Source organism: Zea mays, chromosome 6 (genome assembly GCF_902167145.1).
Source record: "Zea mays cultivar B73 chromosome 6, Zm-B73-REFERENCE-NAM-5.0, whole genome shotgun sequence".
Classification (NCBI taxonomy): domain Eukaryota; kingdom Viridiplantae; phylum Streptophyta; class Magnoliopsida; order Poales; family Poaceae; genus Zea; species Zea mays.
In genome coordinates, this window is record NC_050101.1 from 135,936,172 (window position 1) to 135,958,731 (window position 22,560).

Genomic DNA, 22,560 nt, shown 5'->3' on the forward strand with positions numbered 1-22,560 from the left:
AAACAACATAAAGTATTTAGGGTTTTTCCTTACACGGGAATTCCAAACCGAATCCCGCTTAGAACTTTGGAAAAGGTCAAGGTTTAGCGAAGGGAAAAAGAAAAGGAAAAGGTAACGCCCGAATTTTGGCGAGTAAAGAAAAGAAAAAATTCAACTGCAAAATTCGGGGCGTTACAAACCTATCCCCCTTAAAAGAATCTCGCCCTCGAGATTCAGGGCTGGCTAGCAAAGAGCTCCGGGTACTTGGCCATCAGATCATCTTCACGCTCCCAGGTTGCTTCTTCCTCAGAGTGGTGACTCCATCTGACTTTGCACATTCTGACGGTCTTCCTTCGGGTGACTCTATCTGCAACCTCAAGGATCTGAGCTGGCTTCTCAACATAGGTCAAGTCCTCCTGGACTTCCAGACCTTCCACTGGCAACTGCTCTTCCGGCACACGCAAGCACTTCTTCAACTGAGACACATGAAAGACATTATGCACAGCAGACAAATTCTCTGGCAAACTGAGCTGATAAGCCACTTCTCCTCGTCTTGCAAGAATCTGATACGGACCAATGTAGCGGGGTGCTAGCTTGCCTTTCACTCCGAACCTTCTGACTCCTCTGATCGGTGACACTTTCAGATAAACAAAGTCTCCGACTTCAAAACTCAGCTCTCTTCTTCTTGTGTCTGCATAGCTTCGCTGCCTCGATTGCGCTATCTTTAGATTCTCTCGGACCATCCTGATGTTCTCTTCGGCTTCGAGCAAAATGTCTGGCCCAAACACTTGCTTTTCTCCAGGCTGATCCCATTGCAACGGAGTTCTGCAACTCCTTCCATAGAGCGCCTGAAATGGTGACATCTTCAAACTGGCCTGATAACTGTTGTTATAGGAAAACTCTGCATAAGGCAATCGCTTGTCCCATCCGGACTGATCTTGCAACGCACAGGCTCTCAACATATCTTCAAGAATTTGATTGGTTCTTTCGGTCTGGCCATCTGTCTGCGGGTGATAAGCTGAACTGAAATTCAGATGCGTGCCCAAGGCTTCATGCAACTGCTGCCAGAAATGAGAGGTGAACTGCGTTCCTCTGTCTGATACTATCTTCTTTGGCACACCATGAAGACAAACGATCCGAGACATATACAATTCTGCCAATACTGCACTGTTGTAGTTGGTCTTGACAGGTATGAAGTGGGCTGACTTGGTCAAGCGGTCCACTACTACCCAAATGGAATCGTAGCCGGCTCGAGTGCGAGGCAATCCGACTATGAAATCCATACCAATTTCATCCCATTTCCACTGAGGGATCTGCAACGGTTGCAACAATCCAGCAGGTCTCTGGTGTTCTGCCTTAATTCTTCGACAACTATCGCACATAGCCACATGCTCTGCGATTTCTCTTTTCATTCCGTACCACCAGAATTTCTTCTTCAGATCCTGATACATCTTCTCACTGCCAGGGTGAATCGAATAAGCTGTCTCATGAGCTTCCTTGAGAATCAACTCCCGAATAGACTGGACATTGGGAACACACAAGCGGTCTTTGAACCATACCACACCTTCTGCATCTTCTCGAAAGTCTTTGCCTCTGCCATCTAGAATCAATCGCCGAATCTCACTGATCTTCTCATCATTTTTCTGCGCTTCTTTGATTTCGCGCTCCAAGGTAGGTTCCAATTCAACTGTGACTCCTCGCGAATTGTTCAGAAATCCGAGACTCAACCTGTCGAACTCTTTGGCCAACTCATAAGGCATCGGGCGAGCAACCATCAGATTGACTTGACTCTTTCTGCTCAGAGCATCTGCCACTACGTTTGCTTTGCCTGGATGGTAATGAATCTCCAACTCATAGTCTTTGATCAATTCTAACCATCTTCGTTGCCTCATGTTCAATTCTGACTGAGTGAATATGTACTTCAGACTCTTGTGGTCTGTGTAAACATCGCATTTCTGTCCATACAGATAGTGCCTCCATGTCTTCAGTGCGTGAACCACTGCTGCCAACTCTAGATCATGGATTGGGTAGTTCTTCTCATGAACCTTCAACTGTCGGGACGAGTAAGCCACAACTCTTCCCTCTTGCATCAACACACATCCCAAACCTGTGTAACAAGCATCGCAATACACCGAGAAGGGCTTGTGCACGTCAGGCAAGACTAGGACAGGCGCTGTTGTCAACTTCTCTTTCAGCGCTTCAAAGGCCTCTTGGCATTTCTGGGTCCACTTGAACTCAACCTTGTTGCCTAGCAACGCTGTCATTGGCTTCGCAATCTTCGAAAACCCTTCAATGAATCGCCGATAATATCCGGCCATTCCAATGAAGCTCTTGATTCCTCGAGCATCCGTTGGCGCTTTCCAGTTTAGAATGTCTGCCACTTTCTTCGGATCCACAGCCAATCCTTCTTTGTTGATTATGTGACCCAAGAACAGGACTTCACTGATCCAGAACTCACACTTGCTCAACTTTGCATACAACTGGTGCTCTCGCAATCTCTGCAATACCATCCTCAAATGATCTGCATGCTCTTCTTCACTTTGAGAATAAACCAGAATGTCATCAATGAATACCACCACGAACTTATCAAGATAATCCATGAATACACTGTTCATCAAGTTCATAAAGAACGCTGGCGCATTGGTCAAACCAAAAGACATCACTGTGAACTCATACAACCCATACTTGGAAATGAATGCCGTCTTCGGAATGTCCGAAGGTCGGATCCTGAGCTGATGATAACCTGACCTCAGATCGATCTTGGAGAACACACTGGCTCCTCTCAACTGGTCGAACAGATCTTCTATTCTGGGCAAAGGATACTTGTTCTTGATCGTGACTTCATTCAAAGCTCGGTAATCAATACACATCCTCTTAGTACCATCTTTCTTTTCTACGAACAAGACAGGAGCGGCCCAAGGCGAGGTGCTTGGCCGAATGTAACCTTTCTCTGACAGCTCATCAATTTGCTTCTTAAGTTCATCCAACTCTGGTCCGGATATTCTGTAAGCTCTCTTGAAGATAGGGGCGGTTCCAGGAAGAAGCTCTATAGCAAATTCAACTTTCCGCTCTGGTGGCATACCCGGTAAATCCTTTGGAAACACATCTGGGAATTCAGACACAACCTTGATACTCTCAATTGGGTCTGCTTCACTGCTATCGACAGCCATCTGATAACAACTTCCTTTCTTTGGCTCAGGCGGGACTAACCCGGTCACCACTTCCTCTCCTAGTGGGGACACCAACTTGATTGTCCTTTTATCACAACTGATAACTGCCTGATACTTATCTAACCAATTCATCCCTAGGATGACATCTATTCCCTGAGTACCCATTACTATAAGGTTGGCGGGAAACGCTATCCCCCTTATTTCCACACTTACATTTAAACAAATGCTATCAGCTCGAATTCTACCACCGGCTGAGTCAATTTGAATGGGGGTTAACATGGTAGTAGTTGGAAGATTATGTGCTTCTACCCATGATGCAGTAATGAAAGAATGTGTTGCTCCAGTATCAAATAACACTTCTGCAATATGGGAATCGACTGGGAACATACCTACTGTCATGTCGGGGGTCTCCTGAACTGCTTCAGCCTCCAAGTGATTCAATCTTCCATGATTATAGCGCTGCTGAGAGCGATTGCCTGCTCCAGGCTGAGGCACATTCTGCTTTGCTGGGGCATTGGGGCCTGACTGCTGCTGGGCTGCCTTCTTCGGACATTGCATCACCCAATGGCCTTGCTCTCCACAGTGGAAACATGCCCTGTTTCCAACCTGAGCTGGTGCTGCCTGACTGTTCTGCTGATTTGCTGGGGCAGGAAGACGAGGTGCTTGCTGATTCTGCTTCTGAAACTGACCTCCTGACTGATTGCTCTGACGGTTCTGGTACTGATTCTGAGGGTACTGCCTTTGGAACTGCTGATACTGCTGACGCTGCTGATGCTGCTGAGGTGGACGCTGGTTCTGCCTGAACTGCTGAGGTTGATTGCCTGAGAAACGGGGACGGCTGCTGCTTCCAGGCTGGGGTCCACTGATCTTGCGCTTACGATCTTCCATCTCCTTACGCTTCCTTTCTGTCATGATTGCTCTGTCAATCAGGTGCTGGAATGTCGGGAAGGTGTGGTTCATCAGCTGATACTGCAGAGGGTCAACCAAGCCTCTCAGGAAACGGTACTGTCGCTTGGCATCGGTGTTGACATCTTCAGGAGCATAGCGAGACAATTGCAGAAACCTGTCTCGATACTCACTGACAGACGATGACCCTTGCTTAAGGGCCAGGAACTCCTCCTTCTTTACTGTCATCAGACCTGCAGGGACATGGTACTGACGAAAGCTACCTCTGAATTCTTCCCAGGTGATGGTGTCGGGGTTGGCATGGGTGGCGAGGTAAGACTCCCACCATGATTGGGCTGCTCCTCTCAACAGACGGGGACCATACAGAACTTTCTCCCTGTCATCGCACTGAGCGGTATGCAACTCCCGCTCCACGGTGCGCAGCCAATCTTCAGCATCCATGGGGTCAGAAGAGTGAGCGAACGTTGGTGGATGACCTCTCATGAATTCAGCACGCTTGTCTCTGGGCATCTGAGGCATCTGAGGCTGAGGTGGTGCTTGCTGCTGTTGCTGCTGCTGCTGCTGCTGAATGGCGGCCAGAGTCTGACCGATGGCTTGAACTGCCTGAGTCTGCATCAGAAACATCTGCTCGATCGACATCGGGGGCGGGGGCGGCAGGTGCTGCTGCTGGGGCACCTCATCCTGCGGAGCGGCTCGCTCCTGCTGAGCACGCCTTCCTCCTCTACGCCTGTTCTCTGACATCTGCAGAACGCAACCACACATCAGAACTGATCTGGCAAATCTTGCAGCATAAGAAAAGAGAATAGAATTCTTCAACAGCACTGAACAGATGAGCATCTTCACTGATCTCCAACACAGACCACACAGCTTCTCAGATAAAGAGGAAAGGAGAATAATGGGTTTCCCAACTATATAACTAACTTTATTGACATAGTATGTAAACCAAAATGCAGGGGATACCCACACTCTGGTGACAATCATTACAAAGATCCAAACCAAACATAGTTCATCATGACAAACATAAATGCACAGGATATAGCAAACTACCCTGTCTAACTAAAACTAACTAAGACCGAGACTAACGCTAAGACTGAAGCTTCCATGTATATATTTATTTCGTATTAATTACAAGATCCAACTCTAACGATCTATGGTTCTAGGTTTATCTTGGTCTTGCAGGCGGGATTGCCATAAGACTGGTGTCCACGCTGAGGTGAGCGGTACGGGTGCTGAGTCCCAACGGGAGCGGGGGAACCACCGTCCAGATAACGACGTTCCGCGCGCTCAGCCCGCAGCAGGGCGATCTCAGCACGAGCCCTACTCAGCTCGTCTAATGCATGGTCCAGCTCCGTGTTTAGCACGGCGGCTAGGTTGACTGTGCTGCTCAACCTAGGATTGCCCTCACCGACAGGTGAGACAATCACGCCTCCTGTGCTGCCAGATGAACGGCGGGGGTAATACTTCAGGTCAAGACCGTCAGCTGCCCCACCGAAAACCGAGCAGTAGTGCGAAAGCGCACGCCGTGCAGCATCTTGCATGGCTGCCTCAGCTGAGTCCCGCTCAGAGATAGAATAGTGCTCTGAACAGGCCTCTGCACCCTGGAGACTGTCCTCCGGGCAGCGCACCAAGCAAGTTGCCTCCCAGCGGTCCGGGTAGACCCCGCGACTATGCTGGTAGACCACACAGCGATACTCGACGGACCAAGTATGCCGGTCAAATGCCCGACGTAGCAGGGTGTCGAGCGCATCGTGGAAGTGACACCCGCGAGCAGCGTCGCGAGTGATGGGTCGAGCAACCCATCCTTCCGGCTCAGGGTTAGCAGAGAAGTCGGTGTCGTGGCTCGAGCTGTCGTCGCCTCCTCCGTCGTCTGGGTCTCCTCCAGCAGCTACTCCAGAGGCTGGGGCGCCCAGTGGTGGTGCAGGGGGCGGCTCCAGAGGAAGCACAGGGGAGCAGCTCCTCACAGACTCTATCTCCTGGTGGAGCGAGAGGGAAGAGCTCTGCTGCTCCTGTCGTCGACGTTCCTGCTCCTCACGCAGGCGGTGGTGTAGTCTCTCCAAGTGGCTGGACTGTCCGGCCACAGGACGGCGAAGCGGACGCTCAGCAAGGCGGGAGGGTAAGAAGGGGATGACTGACTTTCGTGCAGTGTGTCTAAGTCGAGCCATCTACAAAAGACATCGCAAGCAAAAGGGTGAGAACAGAATTAATATGACCAGCAAGTAATAAGTAAATGAAGGATCAGAATGAAACACAATTTTTTTAGCAAGGTATAATATATAGTAGAACATAGGTTTGGTCGGTATGACCAACTTTTGAAGGGATATCAAAGTCAAGGAAGAGACAGAGGTCTATAGTCCTTAGAACGACCATTCTACTCTAGGTTAGCGGTCCTACAGTCAGCACGGCTCTGATACCACTTATGTCACACCCGGTTTTAGAAGGCAAACCGAATGCGAACCATGTACGTGCCAGGATCAGTTATTCACGTACACAGCAGTTACATAATATGGACATCATCACACAGTGCTCAAAACAGTATTAAAAAGGGATAATAGTCGATTACATCATACGTCTGAGACGTCCATATAGTTCTTACAATAAATCAAAGTGCGGAAAAGAAACGTAGATAACGCGGCCTTCACAGGCAGCCGACTGGGGGTTGCCGCTAACCCACACCTAGAACTCGTCGTAGTCTTGGAACTCCTGGAAGTCTCCTTCCACAGCTTCATCTTCGCCTGAGCAGTGGTTGCAATGCTGACAACCTGGGGGGGGTTTGGTGTGTAGAGCAAGGGCGAGTACACATCAACATACTCAGCAAGTATCCTGTTTGGCTGTAGTGGACTAGCTTTATGTGGGGATAAGTCAAGCAGTTGCTTTTAGTTGGTCAGGTTATTACTTACTAGTAGAAAGCCAGGTTTTAACATTAACCCAAGTTATTAACCCAATGTATCCTTTCCAAACGGAAAGAATACCACTTACCAATACCATAATCATAACCAGAACCATCAATCTCATTGCCACCTGTACCACAATGTCTCTGATCAAGTATCACTAATCTCTGGAGCTCCCTTGGCCGCTCATAACCGTGAGCACGGCTGATATATCAGTTTCATAACACTCTGCAGAGGTTGTGCACTTTACCCACAAGCCGTGATTCCCTCTTGCCTCGGGCCGATCAAACCCTTAAACACTACCAAGGTGAATAGGCAGGGTTTCACTACGTAGCCTTTACAAAGATTCCCCGGGGCTGTAGCCACCCGTTAGGTTTCCTAAATGCACCGCACTCCTCCCCAAGGGGCGAACCCAAACTTGGCAGAGCGAGCCGCATACACCGAGCCCCATTGACGACACGACGGCTAAGTGAACTACATCCCGGATCCTCTAATTATTCAGCTAAGGGCACCCCATTCCACCCTCATGGTTGCACTGTTTTCCCGGGCGGTCATCCATAGAACAGGTCCTTACGGAGAGGCACTCGAGAAACCGCTCGAGTCCCCTTGAAAACCACAAGTATAATCATAAAGAAGAACGGGAAAACAGCGTATCATAGATAATCACATCATGTTCATTGATTAGAGTTGAGCAATAGCATCAGACTAAGTAGTAATAATCCGACCCGAATAGGTAAACAAGGACATGGATAACAAAAGCTAGTCAATCCTTAGGTATAAATGTGTAATGCGGGAGGTGAATTAAAGAATGAATAGGACATAGATAGGTCAAAGGACACTTGCCTCCACCAACCGACTGCTGCTCAGGGGCTTCTCCTGCGAATTCCTCGGGCTCTTCGACCGGATCGTTCTCTATGCGAGCGCAAACATACATACATACATCCACATATTTAATACAAAAGAACAGTACACCATACAAGATAACAAATAAAGCGAATATGCATCAAGTATGACATTCGATAACGCATTTGTTATGGTTAGAAAGAAACGGGAAAGGTCTCGCAGGGGGGTTAAATCTTATGCACTAATGACACAATTGGTTTTTAACAAAATAATTCTGTTATATATATTTATATATACTGATGGAAACCTAATCACTTTTAGTTGATCAACATTGCACAGGGTAAACAATTAACTACGTGAATCAATAACATAACGAAATTTTAAATTAAACTTCCTATTTTCCCATAGCATGAACAGTGATTAGCCTACTTAAAATACAGTAATTATGATCACAGAAAGTAAATAAAATAAAATAAAAAAAAATAAAAAAACAGAAGGGGGGGGCGGTTGAACCGGCCCTAGGGCGGTTGAACCGGCCCTAGGCGGGGCGCGGGCGCGGGCGCGGCCGGGGCTGGCCGGGCGGCTGAGCCGCTGAGCCGGCCGGTTGAACCGGCGGCCAGGCGGGCGCGGGGGGGGGGGGGGGGTCGGGCTGGGCGGCCGAGCGGGCGGCCACAGGCTGGCCGGGGGGCCAGGCGCGCGGGCTGGGGGGCGGCCGGGAGCCGGCTGGGCGCGGCCGAGGGCCGGCCAGCGGCCACGGCGGGGCGGGGGACGGCCGGCGCGGACAGGGGGCGGCCGGGCCTTGGCCGGGCAGGGAGGGGGAGGGGAGGGGAGAGAGGGAGGAGGGAGAGAGGGAGGAGGGGGGGGCTCACCGGTGTCGGGGATCGACGGCGAGGGGCGGCCGGCGGCAGGGGGCGGCGCGGCGACCTAGGGCAGGGGGCGGGTAGGGGGTAGGGGCGGCGGCTTAGGTGGGGAGGGAGAAAATGAGGGGGGAGAGGGAGAGGGTTAGGGAATAAGGGAAAGAGGGGGGGGCGGCATGGGCCTATTGGGCCCAAGGGGGGGGGCGCGCAGGGGCCTGGGCCGGCCGGGGTCGGCCCACGGCGCGGGAGAGAGAGAAAAAGAGGAGAGAAAAAGAGAGGGAGAAAAAAGAAAGAAAAGATCTTCTCCACATTTTCGAAATCCGATCTTTCTACATGAATGCAATTGCGCTTTCAAAGCAATCAAAAGAAATGCAAGGTTCGGCATGGTGCATCAAACAACATAAAGTATTTAGGGTTTTTCCTTACACGGGAATTCCAAACCGAATCCCGCTTAGAACTTTGGAAAAGGTCAAGGTTTAGCGAAGGGAAAAAGAAAAGGAAAAGGTAACGCCCGAATTTTGGCGAGTAAAGAAAAGAAAAAATTCAACTGCAAAATTCGGGGCGTTACACCGGCCAATCAGCACAAAACGAGTGCAAAAGAGGACATTGGATTAATGGATTAACACACTGACATACCCGACAAGGCAAAACAATAACGCTTTCTTGTAGTATTATGCAAGTAGTAGACTGTTTTCCCTAAAGAAAGACTGGTTAGGTGTATTAGTAAGTGTGGTATACTGGTAACCCATCTTTTTGGTCATTCAACAGTGCTCATCGATCTCATCTCATCAATGTACACTATAATTAGCTAGTAGTGGGACGGTTAATTAGGGCTCCAATGCCGATCTTATATTAGTCTATATATATAGAGGAGAAGCCTACCAAAACTTCTCCTAAAATCTAAAATATGTACATAGTATAAATTTAATATATATTTTATGGTTTTTATCGTTTATAGATATTTTAATATAATACTATTATATATATATATATATGTCTATTGTAAATGATTTATTAACATTATGTTGTAATAGTTTAGTTCAGTCTCTTCTAAAGTTTTTACTAACTCCGTCCCTGTTTAGCACCGATGGAGTTCCTTGTTCAAAGAGAAGAAAATAAATAAAGATATTAAGCCAATACGTACAGTGTAAAAACTCACCTAATCTCGTAGAAAATTCAGAGCCTGTGGCCGCTTCCATTTTCTAGATGTCGGCAAGAATCTGTCTCAGCGAGCTAGCTATAAACCCCCTTGTGCGATACCCAGCCATGCTCATCATGCATCAGCAGCAGCAGCACGAAACCCTGTAGTAGCCTGCCATGACTACGCGCTGCTGCCTGGTCGTCGCCACTCTCCTCGCGGCGCTGCTCTCGGTCAGTGCCAGCCTCGAGTTCGGTTTCTACAACAAGACGTGCCCCAGCGCCGAGACCATCGTGCAGCAGACCGTGGCCGCCGCGTTCACCAACAACTCCGGCGTCGCTCCGGCGCTCCTCCGCATGCACTTCCATGACTGCTTCGTCAGAGTAAGCCCGCACATGCATGTTTATTCGTCATCAAACAAAAAGAAAAGTATCGTCTCCAGCCTTTTTGCATGACCTCACAGACTAGATTTATGATGATTTCCATGTCATAACTTTTCTCATCTAGAACAACACGACGTGGCCATTTGCATTATTGCAGGGCTGCGACGGCTCGGTGCTGATCGACTCCACGGCCAACAACAAGGCGGAGAAGGACTCGATCCCCAACAGCCCGAGCCTGAGGTTCTTCGACGTGGTGGACCGCGCCAAGGCGTCCCTGGAGGCGCGGTGCCCCGGCGTGGTGTCCTGCGCCGACATCCTCGCCTTCGCGGCCAGGGACAGCGTCGTGCTCACCGGCGGCCTCGGCTACAAGGTGCCGTCCGGACGCCGTGACGGCCGGATATCCAATGCCACGCAGGCCCTGAACGAGCTGCCCCCGCCCTTCTTCAACGCCACCCAACTCGTCGACAACTTCGCCTCCAAGAACCTCAGCCTCGAGGACATGGTTGTCCTCTCCGGCGCACACACCATCGGCGTCTCGCACTGCAGCAGCTTCGCCGGAATTAACAACACAGGCGACCGGCTCTACAACTTCAGTGGCTCATCCGACGGGGTAAATTTCCCCTCCGACCATCTTCCGTTCCCTAGATAGTTCTCATGTGATTATTATCCACTGCTACTGCTATATATATGGCCTACTATACAGATTGATCCTGCGCTGAGCAAAGCCTACGCGTTCCTCCTCAAGAGCATTTGCCCGTCAAACAGCGGCCGGTTCTTCCCCAACACGACGACGTTCATGGACCTCATCACGCCGGCCAAGTTCGACAACAAGTACTACGTCGGCCTCACCAACAACCTGGGCCTCTTCGAGTCGGACGCGGCGCTGCTGACCAACGCAACCATGAAGGCGCTGGTCGACTCCTTCGTGCGCAGCGAGGCCACGTGGAAGACCAAGTTCGCCAAGTCCATGCTCAAGATGGGGCAGATCGAGGTGCTCACGGGGACGCAGGGCGAGATCAGGCGCAACTGCAGGGTCATCAACCCTGCTAATGCCGCCGCCGACGTCGTCCTTGCCCGTCAGCCAGGTTCATCAGGATCCACTGGAGTGGCTACAAGCTAACCATATCTCGGTGTGTCTGCAGTGTGTTTGGTGTGGGATGTGATATAGTATATTGCAATAATCTAGAAAACTGAAGAAGAAGCAGGTGATGACCACACTCTGTAGTGCATCACGCGGTGCGTGTTCATTTAACCGTGGCGTTTGATTGTGAGGATGAAATAAAACACATGTATGACCACATCTGATTATTAGTGATACAAAAAAAACTTGATTGAACATGTGCTTTGACCAAAAGAATCGTCGGCAAATCGTTCTACGAAGCCCTTGCAGATTGGACGTCATACTCAATTCATCAGTTACTATCCAACCTAAGACCAAGAAAAAATATCTGCGCAGCATATGACACCCTTATCCTAAAAGTATATGCAAAAAAAAAGAGGCAATAAACATGGCTATCGTGCATTTACAGAATGCTGGACAGTTGCCCGATCAATGGAACCAACTTGTCAAATCCATTTGAATGCAACTATTTAGAAATATGTGCAATCCCTATTGCAAATCATAAATGCTATTGTGCTTAATAACCGTCAATATTATGTACTTGGGGCTCTGTAGTTAAGTTGCTCTCTTGCAGAAGAGAACTCTATAGTACAACTTTATTGCAGATCATAAATCCTCAATTTTGTGAAACTTGTGCCCCGTTTGGAGAAACAGACTGATGCCGAGTTTGTAAAAAAAGAATATATATGAAGACATACATGGAAAATGCACAAAGTCATGGAATGCAGTGAAATTTAAAATTCTTCATCGTGGGAAAAATACAATTTCCTTGATAATGGAACATACGACTTAGAACCATTGATGCTTGTATTTAGTACAACTCAGTGCCATGTCACACAACAGCTAGAAAGTTATTGTGCTTTTAACTTGTTCACAACAAGGAACAAGTATAATAAGTGAAGAAAAAAAGCGTGTGATCCCTGTAAGCTGCTACAGCTACCCCCTTCTGCATTTTTCACATCACCGTTATTCGTAGAGCTTTCCAGTTTGCTAAGCATTGTCATTATCAAAGGAAAAGTCAATGCTGAGAATGCTGATTTGGAAAGGTTACGGAAAAGTAAAGTCTTGAACAGGCATTGCTTCTGACCTTCAGTAACTCTGGAAGGATTGTTTTTTCTTTTCCATTTCTGTTGCTTGCAACGTTGCGCTATGAAGCTGTGTCCTCCTAACTTTCTCCACAAGAATTAAGTCAAGGATAGCTCGAGACGAAGCACAAATGTAAGCTAAAGTGAGCAGTTTCAACAGCTGTAGTGCAAAATTACAAGTAGTCGACACAACAACAGTGATTAACAGTGCATTCTAGCTTGCTCCTTCAGAAATAACCTGCCGATAGTAGCAACCAGAGGAACAAGTCAGTCAATTCGTTTTTTTTTTTTGGAATGTAAATCAATTTGTTCAACAGATGGTTTGTCAAAAAGAAGGTTATGTTTTCTTTTTTTTCAGAGGATGCATATGGAGAGTGGTGGATTACATGAATCTTCCTGGCAGATTGGCGATGGCCACAAAAAAGAGTCTTGCACGAGCAGAGGAGCTCTTCCACTTGGCATTGATTTTCTTTCAGTACCCGTGTCTGGCTCTCTGCATATTCTGCGGAGGACATTGTCACAATGACATGGAGGAACACAGGTACATATGTCACAGTGTTCCGGATGGAAATTTCCCGTTGGCATCTTCTCTGTTCTCACTGACCTTCCTGCAAAAGGACATATCACCCATCAAGCTCCTGAAAGCTACGACATCGGATCACGAATAGGGACCTCTTACCATATCCCTCCTTGGCTCTTACGCTCCAACAACCTGGCTCTCGCATCCTGAAGTGACCTGTGCACTGAGCCCAAGGAGGAGAGTGGTTACTCTCTTCTGAACGGCCCGCGGGACGTCCCTTGACCGTGAGCCCGCCAAGTGGCCATTTCGTCGAGCACCTCTACCGCGTGACGGTGTGAGGCTTTCCCTCCCACTGGGCCGTTCCCTGGCGCTGCTGAGCCGAGTCACCGCATTAGGGCTTGTTTGGGATCAAAGGTAATGAAGTGTATTGAGGGGGCTAGAATCCTCTACTACTTAATTTTAAATAGTGAGGGATTATAGCCCCCTCAATTCCCTCCATTACCCTTTGTCCCACACAAGCCCTTAGCGTCACTCGACGTCGCTAGGTCGCCGTGATGGCGTGATCCTCACCGTGGAGCACAGCAGCTGGTCAGCCTGATTGTTAGTCTGATCTCATGAGGCTCAGGGGGTGGCCGATTGCCCGAGTCTGTGCCCAGCTTCATGCCCTGATCGAGCGTACAAATAATCATATTATTGCGGCCTTGTGTTACACACTTACACCAAACGCTATATACACTAGAGGATGCCAACAAACACATGTTACATGAAAATAAAATATATATCTATAAAATTCAATGCAAATCTTTTTTTTGTTATCAAGTAAGAACAAAAAAATTCATAAATTGTTTTATACATTATTTGTTCTCTATAACAAAAAAAATGTGAAAAATTCTATATATTCTCTACGACAAAAAATTATATCTATCATTTGAGAAAATATATGATAAATTTAAGGTTTACTTTTTATGTAACTTTATAAGCTCAATGCTAAAAACAATAATATGAATTTACATATGATTTTATACCATATTTATTCATAATTAATGAAAAACCCAAAAAATTGATATCCGAATAAGTATCATTTTCCTTCCCTAGACATGTACTTGATGTAACATGGAGTGTGGCTAGTGTCGGGAAGGCCGGCTGTAAGGAAATGGAACATCAGTCCATTTGACTAAGTGATTTTGGTTTGTATAATCAACATAACATGTGGACTTATGCATCTGCAAGTGTTTATGTTTTATAGTCCGCATGATGCAAACTAGATTGGACAGAGGCTATGAGGATGCAACATCTCAAAAGAAGACTTAAAAGACTCATAGAAGACTTATAAATGTTCAGGACAGTGATGCTGATTTTTCTTATCCAGTGTTTGTTTGTATTGTTGTGAGTAGACGAGCAAATGACCGAGGAACCAGGAGCTCAGCAGGTTGAAGAAACTGAGCAGGAGCTTATTGAAGGCAAGTTGTGCCCTTGACCACTCTCCTTTACCGAATAATGTTCTATATAATCATTGTGGCATGTTTACGCTTAATTTTGATGGAACCTAATAGATCACTCTAGTTTGGTTCACCTTATACCTTGCTTACCATTGGACTTTTGGGTAGTTCTGCTATCGCTCTATGTGGTTTTGGGTGTTAAGATAAATTTGACACATGATCATTCTTTATTACTACTGTTGATTTATTTATTGTTCATGGTAAAATTATCGTGTTAATTGGAACATGGAGAACCATCTGGGAAAATAATGCTACCACAAGGGTGGAATGGGAAACCCTTGGCCAAGTAATTAGGAAACTAGGGAGTGACTACCTTACCTGAAAGGGGTAAGCGGGGAGGCGTCGTTGTAGAGTATAGGGAGGTTCTTGGGTCGGACTGTCTGTTTAGCTTTTCGAACAAGGGATTCCTATATTTCTTTCTTCCTGAATCCGTAGCAAATTTTCTCGAACTAGTTGAACTTCGCAAAGGCCGCGTAGTGTTACCTTGCCTCGTCTTCTCGGTAGAGATGAATGAGACTTCTAGACCCCTTGGTAAATGGGTAGCATGGCTTGTGGGTAAAGATGTGCAACCTTTGTATAGTGTAAAAATGGTATATCAGTCGTGCTCACGGTTATGAGCGGCTCGAACACTTACGTGATTAACGAGTAAACTTAATTTATCATATGCATTGCATTATGAGTTTTATTATTAATTTTAATATATTATTACTTTGGGTTGGTATATACTTACCTCTAGTAATTACTAATAAAATTTGACTAACTTATTAAAAACAATACTCAGATTTAATTATTATTTGTTGATAGCCTTGTACTTCACATGAGCCTCCACCGTAAGTGAGCTCATGCACATTATTTCTCCATACTTGTTGAGCGATGAACTTTTATGAGCTCACCTTTGCGATAAAACCCCCCACAGGTGAAGAGCTAGTGACCCAGAGGAGGACTACTATGAGGAGTTCGATGAAGTCTAGGTGGCGTCTCCCCGTCAGTTTGATAGCGCCGATGAAATAATATTAGTTCGATTTATTTATTATCATTTATTTTGTAAGACATTTCCGTTGTAATAAAGTTTGTGACATTTATCTCTATATATTAAGTCATTATATGTGTTAGTCTTTTTAGCGCACATATGATACGTAACCGGGGTTGCTCCTTAAATGCAGGTGTGACATAAAGGTACCTCAGTTCATAAGAGAAGGTCGGTTAGATCGATCTCTATTCTTATCTAGCGAACGTCCGGATAAACTTTATGTAACTAACCACGTCTTCTTAGACTATAAAAAGAGGACGGTGCGTCCCTAGGACAAATCATCTGATCACATTGTATATAGACAATGAACACTAAAAGGACATAGGGTGTTATATGGTTCGAACCTGTCTAAATCTTCGAACCTCTTATATATTTACCTCTAAATCTTTGAATCTCTTATATATTTACCTTCATTTCTTGATCTCGCAATCCACCCTATAAATTCACTACCGTAATATTGCTGGATACCACGTACGTTCAACGACTATTTACAGATCAGTGCTGGAGTCACCTCTCAGTGTGGTATACATACAAAACAACAATAAGATGGCTGCCAGGTCAGCCCACAAGCAATTTGTCACTGAGCTCCTTGCGGTACACATGGATGAGACCTGCACTGTCGATCGTGTGCAGCTTCTCCTTCAAGATCTTCCTATAGTGGTTATCATCGTCCTCCAAGTTTCTCATCACTTCGATCTGATAAACAAAGACATTTGCAGGATATCAGAATCTCACTTCCGCCCTCAAGGCCAGTTTCACAATTATTATGTATCTAGATGAGCATATTGCACATATGTAACTAAAACTACCTGTCTCTGGAATGACTCGAATTCGTCAGAGCTCAAGGAGCCGTCACTGTTTGCATCAAGAAGATGCATGAGCTCTGTTGCGTCTTCGCCTCCAGCACCTAGATCCTCCATCACCTCAGTGAGCTCCTCGATGCTGATTCTCCCATCCCCATTTTTGTCAAGCTGACAGAAAGCCGGGTTCTTGCAGTTCCCAACTACGTGGTCACTGCCTGGTAGGTCTCGTAGGCGCAGAGCTGCTAACTCCGCTGCCGCCAACATAATAGTCTTGAGCCTTTTAGCCTGGATAACATAACAAGGAGTGGTGGTTCTAAGCAATACCCATATAGCATCATTCAGTTTAGTACATAGTTCTTCATTTCTTTTGTCAACTTGCCATCGAAAAACACTGGCCTTTGTCAAGAGTTAACTTTCAAAACTTACTAAATCCAATAATTGGATGAAATGTAATAGAAGGAACAGGACTAGAATCAGGGTAGTTTTTTTACCTCTCCAGGATCAGTAAGACCACCCTTGTAGAGAGAGTGAGATGCCTCTCCACCAACAGCAAACCTATGCATCTCCTTGGTGCGTATCTGTACCTCCATTAATGGCCTCACCTTCCCAGGTTCACTGACATCGATGGCCACATGCAAGCTCTGGTAACCATTTCGTTTTGGGTGAGTTATATAATCTTTTGTTCTACCCGGGATTTCCTTCCACATAGCTTGAATAATTTCATGTGTCCTGTGGCAAGCCCTAGGGCCCCAATCAGATGAATTGCCACCACACCGAGGCTCCAAGATTACCCTCAAACCTAGAATGTCTTTAACTTCTTCTGGCTTCCGTCCATCTTTTACTAGCTTCTTCATAGTACTGAAACGGCTTTTATACCTCCCTTGAATTGAGATGTCCTGTGCAATCCTCCTCAACTCATTATCAGCCTGCAGTGCTTGAAGCAACTGCTCCTTGTACAAATTTATTATAGCCTTGCAGTCACCTTCTTGGCTTCTCAACCACTGATCAACATGGTCATAGGAATGAGGAAACAAGTAACGAAATGAAAGATCCTCTAATTCTAGTGACAGATTACCCGCTCCAACAGCATGTGCAAGTGGGGCATATATCTTCATGACTTCGAGAGATTTTATCTGCTGCAAATACTTAGGGAGGTAATCAAGGTGTCTCATCATATCAAGCTTCATTCCAAGCTCCAATATGACTGCCCTGATATCATAGTATGAAAGAATAAACCTTCTCAATGTGCTTGCACCTTCATCATCCAATACGTCAAGCTTCGAAGGAGCATGCTTAATCCTTAAGCTGTCATGCAGCAAATGAGCTGTGCTGATCCCAATCTGTGTTTTTACATCCCTCATTCTTACAGCTCCTGCATCTAATGCTTCTCTTAGTATGCCGGCTGATATGACTTCAGCATCCATCTGTGTTCAGCATTCAATTCAAAAGCCTGGTAAACTTTGAGAGCTTGATGGGGCAAAAATGTGCAATTTACGAAATGCAGGAAAGTTCTGATTCAAGAGAGGTCCGTTATCATTAGGAAATGTAAGTATGTTAACTTTGTTAAGTGAACAGAGTAATCTGTAGCATAACATTAAGGAAACAGTGTTAGTCAACAAGCTAATGCATGCACTCCATCAGAAATATTTTACTCATTTAAGCATAGATGATGTCTATATTTAACGATAGTAAAGTTTGTGTCCTCTCGGTGAATCACCTCAGAATGAAATATACCTATAGATTTTCACCAAACTTACAAATTAAGCTAACACTCGTATAAGCTATATTCTTGTTCCAACATAATAATGCAATTAACAGGCTAACTTCAGATCATCAGGTAACCAACAAACCCAATCCTGTATTCAAAGAGACGAACCTTTGCACCAAAAATGGAACAGAGGAGGTGGCATTCGACTATGGTACGTTACCTGGAGGTCAGCGAGGGTCGCGGCGACGGCGAGCGCGCGTGCGAGTGCCCGGCCGCCCTCCACGTCGCGGAGGGCGGGGAGCGCCAGCTTCAGCACACGGAAGAGCAGGCTCGACGAGGAGGACGTCGCCAGGTCCTCCCCCATCCGCTCCGTGAGCTCGTTGAACGCGCACACCAGCTCCGCCACCAGCCGCCCGCCTCCATCTGGCAGCGGTGGCAGCATGGACGACGGGGCGGGCAGGGAAGACGAAGCGGCTGCTGCTGCGGCCGGGAAGCGCAGGCGGTGCAGGCGCGGTGGGCCGCAGCGAGTGCGGGCGCGGCGGTACGGGTGGCCGCCGGCGGGGACGGGGGCGGCAGTGGCGGTCGCCATGGTAAGGTGGGCCCTTGGGCCCTGCTCGTCCGGCCGACGGGACGGATTGGGGGAGTTGTTACGTGGCGATAACGTGGGGTGGTTGTTTTATTCGGAATCCGGAGAGGTGCCAATTGGCTTGGGCTTTGCCACGTAAGCATTTCCCTCCAAGCTGCTGTCTTCCTTACCTCTAGTTGGAAGAGCAGCGATTGAAAAGGCAACTGATATGAAGTTTTTGTGGCCACCAGATTTGTGAAGCATGAAGTTTGATTGAACTTTAGGACTAATTTAGGAACTCAAATCCACTCTGGGATTAAAGATTGTTCTCTTTCTCAACCAGAGCAAATGCTAGGGGAACTAGCTTGTTGTTTGCATCAACGGATATGGCAATTAGAAGAGTGCCCTGGTACTTGCTGAGAAGAAACGTGTCGTCAATTGAAAAGATAGGACGATAATGCCGGAAGGCATCCACACACTGAGGAAAGCACCAGAACGCACGGAAGGATATATGTCTCCCATCAATCCATGCATTTGGTTTAGGGATGTACTCATAATGCATGCCTGGATTGACTGCCTTCATTGCATTTAAAAGAATAGGTAGCTGCCCGTACCCAGACTCCCAGTCCCCATATATCATCTTCCACGCACACTACTTAGCCCTCCAAGCTTTACCATATGTTATCTTATACTCATCAAACACATTCTCCACAATCCTCATGATTGTCCTAACCTTCATATTTGGTTCCGACTGCAGTATTCCCATAAGCCGCTTCCCAATGAGGGTAGATGTCAATTGGCGATGTTTCATCGTTAACTCATGTTCAGCACAGGTGTGTGGCCCCACTACTTTTGTTATCTTCCACTTTGCGATGATCATTTGTATCCTAGCACAGACCCTCCATGCACAGTTATCCTTGTCGCATACAACCGTGTAACGACGTTTCTCGTACGAATGAAGTACTCTATACGGCCTCTTACGTAAGACTGCATAATGCTGCAACCACCTCTTCAAGGCAGTCAGGTCCTTGAAGACCCTACCCTTTTTCAATCATCATGCTAGGACCGGCCTCAGGAGCATCTAGTAGCTCATCATCCCTTCCTTCTGCATTTACCTGATGAGAAAGACTAAGATCGCTGAACTCATGCACTCTTGGATCCCAACCGTCTAGAAAAACACGTTGCAACATCTCAATGTCACTATCTGTGAGTTCACCAACCGGGCGATCATCATCTGAATTGGCAGCCATAGCAAAGGCATATGGCTCCTCTTCATTCCTAAACTCAGGACTGTTAGAGGCAATAAATCCATCACCGAAGCAGCCACGTGCCATGGTCTGCGGATCAACCACAAGAGCAGGGGTAGAGATGGCAATGGGGACCCGATCCCCGATTCCCCGCGGGGAATTCCTCTATTAGGGGATGGGGATGGGGGAGTTCCTTCCCCACGGGGATGTAAATGGGGGAAAATTCTCCCCCGACGGGTAAACGGGGACGGGGATGGGGAAGCATTCCTCATCCCCGTTCCCCGCGGGGACCCGTTAAACTTACATGTGACAATGTTTTCATGTAATAGTTAATGATAAAAATACAGAATTACCTTGTCAGGAGATCACCCGTTGTACAAATACATTGATTTTAATGCATACATAATGATTTTTACATCTAACAATGTGTATAAGTGACAATGTTTTACATTAATAACAAATGAAGTACGATTTAATTATAATTTAAGTGGGGATGGGGATACCCGACGGGGATTTATCCCCGCGGGGAACGGGGATGGGGAAGAAATGTCCCCCGCAAGCATTCGTGGGGATCCCCGCGGGGAAATTTTTTCGTCGCGGGGACGGGTTTGGGGAGCTAAAACTCGATGGGGAATTCCCCGTTGCCATCCCTAAGCAGGGTCTCTCCTGCAATATGTACAAGATGATCAGTCCCACGTCAAATGGAATGAGCAAAGTGCTCATGGTCCAAAATGAAGATGTAATGCCGATGAAACTTACTGCAATTGGTTTATGCCAAAGGGATACACGCAGCAGAATATGTCTGCAGGCCATCTCCCAGCTGACTTAATGAGATCAAATTGGGGCCAGATTGAGCATCAGGAACAGTTGACACGTCATCGATATCACGATCAAAGTCTTCAGGGGGACGGTGTACTACAATCGGACGCACCACAACCTCCATGAGTTACAAATGGGTCTTCATAGCCGAAGTAACATAATTATCCCAATCCAGTTGAGAATCAATTGGGATGACTCGTCTTATGACATTTGGTGGATGACCAATGTTAAGCACTCCGTCAACCGCAATGTCATCATCTTCATGGTAACCTAGCTTTTGTTTAGCCTTTGTAAACACATCACTCAAGGAGGGTCTACCAACGAATAGTACCAGCACGTGTCGCATGTCAATGAACTTGGCATTTCCATACGGATCTTCTTCCACATTGCCTCCATGATATAAGCTCAAAAAAATTGTCCATCTATTTGAAACACGAATTAAACATTCAATGTCCATTATGATGGTTATTGCATAACCACAACCCACTAATAACGAAGATCTAACTAATAACTAAATACTAACCACCTAATACCTAACAACGAACATGCCCGTGCCAGGGGGAGTGCAAGGTGTTCACCGGAACAGGGCCCCACAAAATCTAGGGCCCCAAATATATAAGTCTGCAGTATATTTATATAATAGAAAATATGCATTAGAGCATCTCCAAGACTATTTTTAAATTTCACTCTCTAAATTATCATTTTGAGAATCACTTTGTATTTATTTTAATCTCCAACAACTTTTCTATATCTTGTTTGTATTTTTAGAGTCATTCACGTTTTCTATCTTTGGCTAGCGAGAAAGTTAGAATAGAAGATGATTATTTTTTGATAGCCATTTAAATAAGTTGTTAGAAGGGTTTTTTTTCAAAAAAAATATATTCATATCAATTAGAAAAAATATAGTCTTTTGGAGTGGTCTTAGTCTTTAATTATTTACTCATGCGTCTATTCCATAACTGTGAGACGTGAGTTTAGTCACAGCTCATATACGTGCAGTACGATATTTTATTCACTGCCAGTCGCATCCTTGACTAATAAAAGAGGCCTCATTTCAGAATTTGTACAGGGCCTCAGATTTTACCGGCACGGCCCTGACAACGAATTACTAACAATAGCAATATTCACATTCATCACATGCAAAATAAAACATAGCAATAAGTATAAACTTTGACAGCACCTACCCTACACGGGGAGGATACTAAACCTGCAGATTCAACTCACATTCACACATTTATATTCATGATAATCACATTCAACTAACAACTAATTAAATAGCAATCAATTGGCAAATTTAATACCTCAGACTATGAGGTCGACAGTGCAGTGGGCAAGGGCAGCGCGACCTAACGGCGTCCGGGCGGCGGCGACCGGATGCGGGGCGGCCATGGGCGCCCCAGGACGGAGGAGGCCAGGGCAGGGGGCGCAGCGGCCGTGAACACGGAGGCCGGGGCGGGGCAGGTGGCGAGGGTGGCGGCGGCGGTGGCCGGAGTCGGGGCGTGGGCCACGCGGGGGCGGCGGGACGGGGGCAGGGCGTGGGCCACGCGTTGGCTAGGGGGCGGCCGGGCACGATCGCGGCCGCGACCGGGGAGGACGAGGCGGCGGCGGCCGGAGCTGAACCGTGGGCCGTGCGGGGCGACTGACCGGGGGCGGGGTGGGGGCGGCTATAGGTGTACATTCGGGCTGCCCGGCCCGGCCCGGCCCAAGCCTGAAAAGGCCCGTATTGTTTGAATTATGGGTCCGCCCGACCCGTTTGAATTTCGGGCCGTGCCGGGCCGGCCCACGGGCCTAGCCCTCGGTCCACGACCTGGCCGTTAATTGCTTAAACGTGTCGGACTCATTTCGGGCGGCCCGAAATTACAAAAGGCCGAAATTCACATTAGGGCTTGAAATTCACACCAGGGCCCAAAATTCACATCAGACCCCGAAATTCAAAACAAATTTAATAAAATAAATCAAAGATAAGACAAATAAATTTGACCAAAAGCAAACTTAAATAT

At 46.9% G+C, this 22,560-nt stretch overlaps 2 protein-coding genes and 1 long non-coding RNA gene across 4 annotated transcripts; 1 reads left to right on the forward strand and 2 right to left on the reverse strand.

Moving 5' to 3' along the window:
• The first annotated feature begins 9,796 nt into the window (after positions 1-9,796).
• Positions 9,797-11,502, forward strand: LOC100273479 (uncharacterized). Of its 2 annotated transcripts, none has more exons than XM_008649332.4 (3): positions 9,797-10,164; positions 10,322-10,774; positions 10,910-11,502. In XM_008649332.4, exons 1-3 carry the CDS (start codon positions 9,961-9,963, stop codon positions 11,282-11,284), a joined length of 1,032 nt encoding a protein of 343 aa, XP_008647554.1. In that variant the 5' UTR covers positions 9,797-9,960; the 3' UTR covers positions 11,285-11,502. The 2 variants fall into 2 exon arrangements, with proteins under 2 accessions (XP_008647554.1, NP_001141388.1); NM_001147916.1 differs by having other exon boundaries at positions 9,903-10,164; positions 10,868-11,501.
• A 502-nt stretch (positions 11,503-12,004) lies between these two features.
• LOC103630052 (uncharacterized) lies at positions 12,005-13,577 on the reverse strand. The gene is made up of 3 exons (XR_554793.3): positions 13,049-13,577; positions 12,756-12,977; positions 12,005-12,607 (listed from the first exon to the last, which is right to left on the reverse strand). It is a non-coding gene; the product is annotated as an uncharacterized lncRNA (long non-coding RNA).
• Positions 13,578-15,807: 2,230 nt separating this feature from the next.
• Positions 15,808-18,556, reverse strand: LOC100273011 (putative GTP diphosphokinase CRSH chloroplastic). Its single transcript, NM_001147461.1, has 4 exons — positions 18,150-18,556; positions 16,713-17,645; positions 16,228-16,506; positions 15,808-16,114 (listed from the first exon to the last, which is right to left on the reverse strand). The coding sequence occupies exons 1-4, from the start codon at positions 18,516-18,518 to the stop codon at positions 15,977-15,979; spliced, it is 1,719 nt and encodes a 572-aa protein (NP_001140933.1). The 5' UTR covers positions 18,519-18,556; the 3' UTR covers positions 15,808-15,976.
• Between the last annotated feature and the right edge of the window lie 4,004 nt (positions 18,557-22,560).